We start from the raw sequence: 13,430 nt of genomic DNA on the forward strand, positions 1-13,430 counted from the left end.
AACCAGAAGCACAAAAAAGCAGAAAAGTGCAATCTGATATACAAAGTATATACAGCAGGATTCAATGTGTGCAGTATAGACAGTAGGGGTGTGCAGTGTAGACAACAGTATTCAGCATATAAATATTTAAACGTGTGCAGTTTAGACAGCAGTATTCAGCATATAAATATTTAAGCATTATCGCACGAGTGGGAGTGGTGTTGTTGGCCAATATCGCCACGGCTGTGGTTCGCCGCAGGCACGAAGCCGAAGGCTGAGTGCCGTAGGTAACTACAGCCGTGGCGATATTGGCCAACAACACCACGACCACGAGTGCGATAATGCTTTTATACAACAGTTCCATTGCCAACAAAAAAAAGATACCCGAGTGCATTTTTAGGAAGGATAATTATTATTTGCCATCGTTTAAATAAATTTATTTAGCCCAGTTCCTCCGCTATGCGAAGTAGGCCTAGCTCAGAACGCTTGTGGTTGCTATGCAACTGCTAAGTCAAAGAACATGGAATCAAATCAAAGCGAATAATCAACCGTCGCGGAGTGATTATTAGCTGTGAAGAGTCACCAGTGGTGATATCGGTTAATATCACCACTGATAGAACGCGTCTCGTCCAATCAGATATTGCTAAATCGTTCGACCGGACCTAACTGTTGTATAAACAAATATATAAATGTGTGCAGTGTAGACAACAGTATTCAGCATATAAATATACAAATATATAAACGTGTGCAGTGTAGACAATAGTATTCAGCATATAAATATACAAATATATAAACGTGTGCAGTGTAGACAATAGTATTCAGCATATAAATATACTAATATATAAATGTGTGCAGTGTAGACAACAGTATTCAGCATATAAATATATAAATGTGTGCAGTGTAGACAGCAGTATTCAGCATATTAATATACAAATATATAAACGTGTGCAGTGTAGACAATAGTATTCAGCATATAAATATACAAATATATAAACGTGTGCAGTGTAGACAATAGTATTCAGCATATAAATATACTAATATATAAATGTGTGCAGTGTAGACAACAGTATTCAGCATATAAATATATAAATGTGTGCAGTGTAGACAGCAGTATTCAGCATATAAATATACAAATATATAAACGTGTGCAGTATAGACAGCAGTATTCAGCATATAAATATATAAATATATAAATGTGTGCAGTATAGACAGCAGTATTCAGCATATAAATATATAAATGTGTGCAGTGTAGACAGCAGTATTCAGCATATAAATATACAAATATATAAACGTGTGCAGTATAGACAGCAGTATTCAGCATATAAATATATAAATATATAAATGTGTGCAGTATAGACAGCAGTATTCAGCATATAAATATACAAATATATAAACGTGTGCAGTGTAGACAACAGTATTCAGCATATAAATATACAAATATATAAACGTGTGCAGTGTAGACAACAGTATTCAGCATATAAATATACAAATATATAAACGTGTGCAGTGTAGACAGCAGTATTCAGCATATAAATATACAAATATATAAACGTGTGCAGTGTAGACAGCAGTATTCAGCATATAAATATACAAATGTGTGCAGTATAGACAGCAGTATTCAGCATATAAATATATAAATGTGTGCAGTATAGACAGCAGTATTCAGCATATAAATATACAAATATATAAACGTGTGCAGTGTAGACAACAGTATTCAGCATATAAATATATAAATGTGTGCAGTATAGACAGCAGTATTCAGCATATAAATATACAAATATATAAACGTGTGCAGTGTAGACAACAGTATTCAGCATATAAATATACAAATATATAAACGTGTGCAGTGTAGACAGCAGTATTCAGCATATAAATATACAAATATATAAATGTGTGCAGTGTAGACAACAGTATTCAGCATATAAATATACAAATATATAAATGTGTGCAGTGTAGACAACAGTATTCAGCATATAAATATACAAATGTGTGCAGTATAGACAGCAGTATTCAGCATATAAATATATAAACGTGTGCAGTATAGACAGCAGTATTCAGCATATAAATATACAAATATATAAACGTGTGCAGTGTAGACAACAGTATTCAGCATATAAATATACAAATATATAAACGTGTGCAGTGTAGACAACAGTATTCAGCATATAAATATACAAATATATAAACGTGTGCAGTGTAGACAGCAGTATTCAGCATATAAATATACAAATATATAAATGTGTGCAGTGTAGACAACAGTATTCAGCATATAAATATACAAATATATAAATGTGTGCAGTGTAGACAACAGTATTCAGCATATAAATATACAAATATATAAACTTGTGCAGTGTAGACAACAGTATTCAGCATATAAATATATAAACGTGTGCAGTATAGACAGCAGTATTCTGCATATAAATATATAAATATATAAACGTGTGCAGTATAGACAGCAGTATTCAGCATATAAATATATAAATATATAAATGTGTGCGCTGTAGACAGCAGTATTCAGCATATAAATATATAAATATATAAACGTGTGCAGTGTAGACAGCAGTATTCAGCATATAAATATATAAATATATAAATGTGTGCGCTGTAGACAGCAGTATTCAGCATATAAATATACAAATATATAAACGTGTGCAGTGTAGACAGTACACTACCAGCACAAAACCCCTGAAACTTTAAGTTTAAAAAATCCCCTGAATTTGGTACTGAAATAAATCATGACATTTTCAGTAGAAAAGTGCACAGATCGCAACAAATTCTACAAAGTAGACGATGTTGATTTCTTAGGCTCAATTATATCCTCCTGAGTTACGGCCCCATAACTATAGATATCAGTGCGGATTAGAGGTCTTTCACAGAGTGTTTTAAGAATGTTTCCTGAAACGAAGCCTGTCAGCATGGAGCACTTCCTCACCTTGAGTGTCTGAAAGCTGCTGTAGGCTACTCTCGCAATCCATATCTTTAGTCTACTTCGAAAAAGTTCAGAGGATAGCCTATTGTAGGTGAATACAGTAGGCCACGATAGCCTAAATAAGTTTTGGCCTTAGTCTTACAGAAGGGTGACGATTTTTAGATGTAGGCTACATCACTTGGGAAATCGACCGTGGCACATGGATGGATTTAATACAGCACAGTGTTTTATTTCAGTCAGCCCTTCACCTTAAGAGACCTCATTGCTAATCGATTATTTATTTCAGGTAAAAGCCTGTCCAGTCATTAAATTACCAATATAAACGGCAGGAGTTACTGAGTGGTACAGTGACTTTGTCTGGGAGTGTGGTCTGTTGTCAGATGAAATGAAAATTGCGCTCTTTGGCTCTTTACACTTTAGGTATGTGCTGTACATAGAAGAATGATTATACTGAAAGAAAATCCCATGCCTAAAGAGAATTATGGTGGAGGGGCTGTGCTATTGTGGGGCTGTTTTTATTCCCAGGTGCATGGTATCATGAACACCAAGAAAAGGAAATCTGTCAATCTTTGCCATGACACTAAGGCTGCATTTACACTGCCAGTTTGAGGTGACCCAAATCCGATTTTTTGCTCTCATGTGGACGTATCCAATCTGTGCCACGACAGTGTAAACAGTAAAAAAACACACGAATTCCGATCTCCTCAGATCGGACACAGGCCCCTTTCCTATGTGGTTTTAAATCAGATATGAATCGGATATTTGTCTACAGTCTAAACAGACAAAAACAATCAGATATGAGCACAAAATCGGAATTGAGCATATCCGATCTGCAGTCTAAATGCAGCCATAAAGTGTGTCATGATTGGATCATTAATCAGGTCAATGAACCAAAACAAACATCCAAAACAAATATGGTTTGCAGAACACAAAATCAAGCTTCAGACATTGCCATTTCAGTCCCCTGATCTAAACTCCATAGAAAAACAGTGGAGTGAGTCAAATAGGACAATGCACATGTGGACCTAGACATCTGGACGATCTGGGGAGATTTTGTAATGATGAATAGTCTTAAATCCTTTGGTTTATATTCTCCAACTTTATGGGATGTCATAATAATATTACAAGTTGTTCTCTTTGACAAAGGGAGGCTTAAGAAGGCATTACAGGTAGGGGTGCCAAAAATTGTTAAAACAAATAATTATTATTTATTTATTTATGAAATGTTCATTTTTCTCAAAGGACATTTGCTTCCCTTCAAGGTTGGATTTTTACTATTTTTCATAGTGAGATTACAATAAATCAACAAAAGATAATTTTTTTATACCGGTCTTTATTCAACTTTAGAAGGGGGTGCTAATAATTGGCATGATTTCATTTAGTTAGCCTATTAGCCTGTTTGAGGCTCATAGAGTGGGTAACCTCAGAGTATTGAAGGAACACTTCACCGTTTTTCATATTAAACCACGTTATTCCCTTAACTAAGACTAGTTGATACATAGCTCTCACGTTTCAATGCGTGTTCTCACTGGCTCTGGCGCACGGCGCTACTCTGATAGCGCTTAGCTAGCCCAGTTTATTCATTAGGATCCAAACAGAGATGAAGTTAGAAGCGACCAAACACCTCCATGTTTTCCCTATTAAAATACAGTTACACTAGTAGTCACACGACCAAGTATGGTGAGACAAAATAAAACGTGCATTTCTAAGCAGGTAAGAGGGATAACTATATTGCGTGGCGCAGTAATATCATCACTCCAAAGTGAGACTGAAAGTGCAAGAGTGAAGATATTACTGCGCAGAGTCAAAGTGCATGCATTGAGACGTGAGAGGTATGTATCAACTGGTCTTAGTTAAGGGAATAACATAGTTTAATATGAAAAAACGGTAAAGTGTTCCTTTAATCTTTTACTGTTCATTTCAGTTAGCCTATTAGCTAACTCTATTAGCTCATAGAGTGTGTAACCTCAGAGTATTGATATTTTACTGTTCTCTCCCTCACATCTCTCTCTCATCTCTCTCCCATCTCTCCCTCACTCCTCTCCCATCTCATGTCTCTCTCTCTCATCTCTCTCTCATATCTCTCTCACCTCATCCCTCTCTCCTCTCCCCTCATCCCTCTCTCTCCCACCTCATCCCTCTCTCATCTCTCTCCCCATCCCTCTCCCATCTCTCTATCTCTCATCTCTCTCTCTCATCTCTCTCCCCATCCCTCTCCCATCTCTCTATCTCTCATCTCTCTCTCTCATCTCTCTCCCCATCCCTCTCTCATCTCTCACCTCATCCCTCTCTCCTCTCCCACCTCATCCCTCTCTCTCTCTCTCCCACCTCATCTCTTCTCCACCTCATCCCTCTCTCATCTCTCTCTCTCCTCTCTCTCCCCATCCCTCTCTCATCTCTCTCCCCATCCCTCTCCCCATCCCTCTCTCATCTCTCTCTCTCACCTCATCCCTCTCTCTCCTCTCTGGTGGCTCAGAGCTCGTGAGGGTCCTGTGGACTCTGAGGTGGCGTGTTTGGCGGCCTTTTCCTACGAGGCCCTGCGGCGTGTGTGTGGAAGAGCACGTGAGTGTGTGTCGTCCCAGCAGGAGCTCCAGGCCATTCTGCAGCTGCAGGATATGAACACACACATCTACTGCCACGGAGGAGGAGTCTGCAAGATCACCATCAACTCACACACCACTGCAGGAGAGGTATACACACACACACACATGAAAATTTGATATACACTTACACGTAATGTGTGTGTTTGCTTGTAATGTGAGAGGTCTGATGGAGGATAGCAGAAATATGTGTGTGTGTCTGTATCTGTGTGTATGAATAATGTACCGATGCTGATGGTGTGTGTGTTGTATAATGTATCGATGCTGATGGTGTGTGTTTGTGTGTGTGATGTATAATGTATCGATACTAATCGTGTGTATAATGTATCGATGCTAATCGTGTGTGTGTGTGTGTGTGTAATTTATCGATGTTAATCGCGTGTGTGTGCGATGTATAATGTATCAATACTAATTGTGTGTGTGTATAATGTATCGATGCTAATCATGTGTGTGTGTGTAATGTGTTGATGCTAATCGTGTGTGTGAGTGTAATGTGTCGATGCTAATCGTGTGTGTGTGTGATGTATAATGTATCAACACTAGTGCTGTCGCGATTAATCTCACTAATGTCCTAGTTAACTCGCGATTAATCGCATATTAATCACACATTTTTATCTGTTCAAATGTCTCTTGATTTATCATTTTAATACTCATATCAAAGTAAAGTGGATAGGCTAGCTTTGTGCAAATGTTTTTTTTTTAATTATTATTTTTATTGCAAACCACAGTATAGTGTTACAGCCATTCATGTCTGTAGTAATACTGTCAATAAGTAGGCTATTGGGATAGATGACACAATGCTGGCAGCACCACTGATCCCACGTACAGTGGGTACGGGTTGAGAATGCACCTTCTCCCGCGGGACTCCCGAAGAGATCCCGCAGGCCGTCAAGCCGATTTTTTTCGAGGCTAAGGCAATGTACCCAAACAACCACCAGGTGGCAGAAAGTTTCATCCCGCATTTCAAAATGATGAAGACCGCATATCCGTCAATAGTCGACTCCTTAATCTCATTTAATCATAACAATGAAGGTGATGACTGGCGAAATTATTCAAACGACGTTTCAATGAACCATTGTTGAAATGAATGAAAATGGTTATAGAAAATCGCCTACAGCCTAACGCCGACACAACTGATTCTTTGATTGATTCTAAGCTGTTTTGATGTAGGGGATGGGTAAACTGGCGTGCTACAAACATGCTACCAATCAAATGTAATATTAGTAGGACTAGCCTACTTAGACACTTTAGTCATAGGCAACGTTGCCATGTTAATTTGGGCTAGAAGTGCTTGCTTGTGGTGGCGCTCCTGTCCGCTGCTTCTCCCGAATTGTGTGGCAAATTTGTCAGCAATCAGCTTAAATGTCAAATCATATTTATTTCTCTTTGTCGCCATGGTATTGGGGGAAACGCGGAGAAACGAGATGGTCAGTCCTCGTATTTTTTCTTCGCGTTTCGTTATAAGAAATAGGCTATATAAGTAATGTAATGGTCAATTTGCTGCGCAATTGACCAAGCAACCGCGGACCGACAGAAAAAGAAAGCAAACGTTGCTGCGGAAATGCTTGCTTATTTGATGTGTTTAAACGTAGAGCCATACAATTAGGTGTGTCTGTTATTATGATAATTTTCGAGCATAACTGGTTGTCCATAGCTCAGTGACAGGTGTTAATAGCCTTGCCATAAGCACTGCTGCAGGTGCTTCTTTTATTATGCGGTTAGAGCATAAGCGCTTACTCATATAGACTATAACTCAGGGACAGGTGCAAAACCACCAACTGGGATGGATCGAAGGGCAAGCAAGCACTGCCACACAACGTGAAGGCCTTTGTGTTGTCAACACTGGGTTAGAGTAAGCTGACTTAAACTGACTTCCCCAATGCTTCCCCGCAGCACATTACATTTTAATATAGGCTAATATAGGATGAACAAAGTCTATGGACTTGCTATATTAAATCCAGTAGCCTAATAATTCTATGCGCCACGTCTTTTCACGATTTCGCAAGTGATGTAGTAGGCTACGTTTAAACATCGACAAACGTCTGTGAGACTACCCATTTCATGAAGAGCAATTGTCTTGCGCGATCATTCCCCCTCCCCCACACTTGTCTAACCAGTTCACTAGACATTATAGCCTACCTATATGAGGCATTGAGGACGATTGCCTCCCTTCCCCCTCTCTCTCGACAGACACTTCCTGACACTAGGGCTCGGGATCAAGACATCAAAACTTCGCGGGCACAGCCACATTGGCAGCTTCACTCCTTAGTTTACTATGGATTACTATGGATTTACTCCCGCCTTTTAGTGTGTTCCTGTTACTTAGTTTTTGCCTTCTTGGTAGTATGTTGCTGTGTAGTGGGGTGTAACAGTGCAACCCACGATCGCAAGAGGAAAAGAATAAATCGCTACTATATTTCTGCTTCTTGTCTTGTGCATCTGAATGAATGGATATTACGTTCAGTGCTATACCAATGGCGGCGATATTCCTAGAATGCAAGGCGTGTGCCCGAGCCCTATTATGTAAATGTAAAAAATGTGTGTGTGTGTGTGTGTGTGTGTTGCGCTTTTTAATAAAATAATGCCTCTTGTCTTAATGGGTTCCGGAGGTTCGTAGAGTAAGTTTTGAACCCCGATCGCTGACGTATGATTAAGATGCCTCAACCATTTACGCCACAGTTCGAGTGTCAATCTCTTCGCACTTAGCCAAGAAATATAAAGGATTCAGTCAGTCGAGTTCATTTATTCGCGGCATGCACTTGAAACGCCGATCAAAAGTTCTGACATGTTAAACTGACGTTAGTCATTAATTCACCACATGATAAAATGCTGTTATATTGACGCACAGTAGCCCACGGTAGTCTATGTCTATCTCTGAATCAACATGAACATGCATAACGAGATCCATATATTCTAAGTTGCTAGAAACTTCTTTTGCGGAGCTAGGCCTACTAGTCGATGGTTACAATGAATCACCCTCACTGCCCTATCGCATATCTGACCATTCATTGTTACAATGTTACAAAATGCGCGATCTTCTCCATGCATGTAGCCTATGGTTATAAGTAAAGTGACATGATAGGCATGTAGGCCTATTAAAGATATTTCTGTTAAATACATTTTATTTTCAGTTGTCAAAAGTGGTCGCCGGTTAAAATGAACATGCCTCCGTTTTAAAATAGCCTATAGGCCTACACATTTCTAAGTATTCCTAGCATAAATGTAGCCTAAATGTCCATCTTGTCCATCTCTTTCGTCTTCGCCTTGACAATAATAGCCTATTCACGGAAATGCGGTCTTGTAACCGTAATGAATTAATGAATTAATCTAAGGTTGCCTATCGAGTCTTTCAGGTTGAATTGAAGGCTTCTAAAACCATTTTCATTAATTTCAACAATGGTTTATTGAAACGTCGTTTGATTATAATTTCGCCAGTCATCACCTTCATTTTAATGATTAAATGAGACGGATTAAATGAGACGGATATGCGGAGCATTTCTCTCCCTCTCCATTGACCAAAACGTTGCTCTGGCATCTCTGCTGGACTGACTGAGTTATAGGCTACGTCGAGTGAGAGAGCCAGCTGTGAGGTACGCTGTAAAACATTCGAAAACTCTGAAACTGCAATCTGACATGCCGAGCGTGATGTCTCTTTTCTCTGCTTGTCACCAGCGCGGTGTCTTCGGGTTTTTCCGTGTTTTCCGGTATGAGCCGAACCTTCATTTTATTAGGGCGGTCTTATGTTGCCCCCTTGCGGTTGCACTTTTAATTAAAGTCCCGATGCTTCGGGAGTCCCGATGTGCGGGAAAGAAAGGAGCATTCTCAACCCGTACCATCTGTACACACTGTCTCCGTCCGTCAACGGATCACGGAGGTTGGATCTGCCGTATGTGTATTTGCATACACGTGATCTGATTGGCTGACGGATCCGTCGCTGCCTGAAAAGTTGAACATTTCTCAACTTTCTTGACGGAGGCAACGGAGCTGAAGCGACGGACGGACCCACAATGCATTTCGAGTCCGCCCCATGCAAAGTGAATGAGATCCGTTGACGGACGTAGACAGTGTGAACGAGGGGTGAGCAAGAAACAAACATCTCTCCTCCTAGAAGTGATGGGCGGGTCGTCTCGTAACCTGCGGACCCCGCGCGGGTCGGGTTGGGGCGGGTAAAGAAATTATCACTTAATTTGCGGGGCGGATTGGGGCGGGTCATTAAAAACAAAATTAATTGTATAAATCCATGTATGTTTAGTGCAATTCCCTATAGCCTATATTAAAGGAACCGTAGCCTATGTAGGATTTTGGCCAAAACGAGTAGGCTGCAATTAGCCTACTTTCAAAATACTTTAGCGCGGTGTATGCATCACCTCCCCCTCCCCTCTGATATGAGTCGCGGTTGCCAGCTTGCTGCAGGATCCAACAGGAACGTAGGCTGCTAGCTTTCAATGACAAGTGCTAATGTTGTTTTCCTCAGCAAAATGACAGAGAAACGAACTCTGATAATGCATTGCTAACGTTAACAATGACTAGCCGTTATTATTTCCCAAACAATTCCTTAGCCTACCTTTTCAATTCAATGAGCCACCTCCTCCATATCCATACGGCTCCACATAACGTTACTTTGCACAAACATGCATAACTTTGTTTGACTGTCATAAATAGGCTATCTGAAATGTCCATTTACATTAAGTAGCCTACAAGTAAGTTAGCCAAACTGATGAATCTTTATCTGTCCAGGAGCAAATTAACAACACCTCTGTCTTCAATTTCTTCTCCTTTTTCAGCCGTCTCCATCTCATATACAAATCCTTGTTTTATTTCGGACGTATTTTCGTATAATGTTTAGCCTAGATTACAAACGCTGCTTTGTAGGTTTTTGCTTTGTATTTCTAAATACACACTCTTTTCTTGTATTTCTGCACACTCACTCACACACACACAAACACCGTATGTGCATGAACACGTGCACACACGCACGCACGCAGGCACAAGACAGATAACGTTAGCCTAAAGGTACAGTAGAAAGGGGAGAGAAGCGCCAGAGGGATGTTGCACACAGACAAACACATACACTCACATTAACGTTACGAGATAGTAAAAAAAAGCTCTGAATTGTAGCAGTTCAAGCCTAATTGTTGTAATTCAAGCCTAATTCAAACATAGTTCTTATCTCTCTCTCTCTCTCTCTCACACTCACACACACACACACACACAAACACACACTGAATGTGCACAAATGCACACACACTCACTCACACACACACAAACACACACACACACACACACACACACACCGAATGTGCATGAACACGTGCGCGCACACAGGCACAAGACAGACAACGCAGCAGTAGGAAGGGGAGAGAAGAGCCAGAGGGATGTCGCACACAGACACACAAATACACTCACATTAACATTACCGAGTCCAGTAGGCTAATCTCCCGTTAGCGCAACTGCATCTGCCCCAACGCCTGCTCTACCTTACCACACACACACGTACACACGTATACATGTACATACACACACACACACACACTCACATTAACATTACCGAGTCCAGTAGGCTAATCTCCTGTTAGCGCAACTGCGTCTGCCCCAACGCCTGCTCTACCTTAGTCTTCTGTTTCGTGCAAATTCTCAATGCGGCTGATAATAACTAGTCGTTCTACGATGGTAACTAAGTTCACATCGACAGTACATGCAGATAATTTTGCTCTTATCAACTGACCCTGGCAATGTTCTAAAACTAAACTTTCCATTTATTAGTTTGTTAGCAGCCCATTTTAACGTCTTCAGCTGGACATCTAAACAATGGCATTGTGGGGCACGTTTAGCCGTCTGTTTCTGGTTTACAGCTGGGTCCTGTAGTTTTTCTAAGGTGGCCACAGCAGTTTATCACGGGTCAGGAAGAGTGTTAATCTCGCGATAAAAAAAAGAAATGCCGTTAAAATTGTTTTGCGTTAATAACGCGATATTTGTGATAGCACTAATCAATACTAATTGTGTGTGTGTGATGTATCGATGCTAATCGTGTGTGATGTGTAATGTATCGATGCTAATTGTGTGTGTGATAAATCGATGTTATCATGTTTGTGTGTGTGTGTGTATAATGTATCGATGCTAATCGTCTGTGTGTGTAATGTGTCTAAGCTTATTGTGTGTGTGTGTGATGTATAATGTATCAATGCTAATCATTTGTGTGTGTGTGATGTATCGATGCTAATCATGTGTGTGTGTGTGATGTATAATGTATCGATGCTAATTTGTGTGTGTGTGTGTGTGTGTGTGTGATATATCAATGCTTATCGTGTGTGTGTGATGTATTGATGCTTATCGTGTGCGTGTGATGTAAAATGTATCGATGCTAATGTGTGTGCGTGTGTGTGTGATGTATTGATGCTTATCATGTGTGTGTGTGTGTGTGTGTGATGTAAAATGTATTGATGCTAATGTGTGTGTGTGTGTGTGTGTGTGTGATGTATTGATGCTTATCATGTGTGTGATGTATTGATGCTTATCGTGTGTGTGTGTGTGTGTGTGGGATGTAAAATGTATCGATGCTAGTGTGTGTGTGTGTGTGTGTGTGTGTGTGTGATGTATTGATGCTCATCATGTGTGTGTGTGTGTGTGTGTGATGTGTGTGTGTGTGTGTGTGTGTGTGATGTATTGATGCTTATCATGTGTGTGTGTGTGTGTGTGTGTGTGTGTGTGTGTGATGTATTGATGCTTATCATGTGTGTGTGTGTGTGTGTGTGTGTGTGTGATGTATTGATGCTTATCGTGTGTGTGTGTGTGTGTGGGATGTAAAATGTATCGATGCTAGTGTGTGTGTGTGTGTGTGTGTGTGTGTGATGTATTGATGCTTATCATGTGTGTGTGTGTGTGTGTGATGTATTGATGCTTATCATGTGTGTGTGTGTGTGTGTGTGTGTGTGTAGGTGGCGAGGCGGCTCTTGAGGGGGCTGCAGATGGAGGACAGCAGGAACATGTTCTCGCTCTTTGAGGTCAGAGGTCAGACAGAACGAGCGCTGGACAGCAGGGCCGCCGTCGCCGATGTGCTGGCCAAGTTTGAGAGGTTTGTGTGTGTGTGGCTGCGTGAAAGAGAGAGAAATGCTGGTAAAGCTTTATAATAAATATTATAATAATCATAATATAATATGTGACCCTGCAAAGCGAAACCAGTCGCTTTGCACACAATGAGAAAATTGAGAAAATTTGAGAAAATCCACAATTCTATTTATTTAACCTTTATTTAACCAGGTTAGAATCCCATTGAGATTAAAAAGCTCTTTTAAAAGGGAGACCTGGCCAAGACAGGCAGCAGCAAACTTAAAACACACAGTTCCTAACACTGGCCACGTTTACATGATGTTTTTTAACTCCTGAATTAAATAGTTTGGAATTAAAATATTCTCCTTCGAGTTTACATGGAAATAATTATTTCGAATTGGCGTTTACATGGAACATACGTTAATTCCGCTTTATTTGTATTCCGCTGAGCGTCTGGGGGTCGGGAAGGGTTCCGGTTGGACAGACGGCGCATGAACGTTTTCTAGCTGAGGAGGAGAATAGTGTCTGAGAAGGGGGGAAGAAGACGGGGCCGAATTAGCAATAAAACAAGCATGCGCTTCTTCCTCCTCCTTGTACGAGCATGCTCCAAACAAACAGAATAAAATTTGAATCGGAATAAAGGTTTACGTGATCAAGGAGTTAATTCCGCTTTAACATTGGAATAAACCAACCACTTAATTCGGAATTAAGTTTAATTCCGAATAATCATTTTCAAGCGGGAATAAGTGTTTACATGGTCTCTTTTAAAGCGGAATTAACTTTTTTTCAAAATTAACTTGGTTTTATTCGGAATTAAAGCTCTCATGTAAACGCAGCAATTTACAGACATACAACACAGAGAAGACGTACGAAGA

The 13,430-nt window shown here is 40.2% G+C and overlaps 1 protein-coding gene across 2 annotated transcripts in view; it reads left to right on the forward strand.

Moving 5' to 3' along the window:
• Positions 1-13,430, forward strand: part of myo10 (myosin X) — a 147,756-nt gene that overhangs the window by 85,112 nt on the left and 49,214 nt on the right. For both annotated transcript variants that reach the window (XM_062530835.1, XM_062530834.1), the window contains 2 exons: positions 5,385-5,598; positions 12,444-12,580. In XM_062530835.1, coding sequence (XP_062386819.1) covers positions 5,385-5,598; positions 12,444-12,580 — 351 coding nt within the window. The remainder of the gene's footprint in view (positions 1-5,384; positions 5,599-12,443; positions 12,581-13,430) is intronic.

This window comes from Sardina pilchardus, chromosome 2, assembly GCF_963854185.1.
Source record: "Sardina pilchardus chromosome 2, fSarPil1.1, whole genome shotgun sequence".
Taxonomy (NCBI): Eukaryota; Metazoa; Chordata; class Actinopteri; order Clupeiformes; family Clupeidae; genus Sardina; species Sardina pilchardus.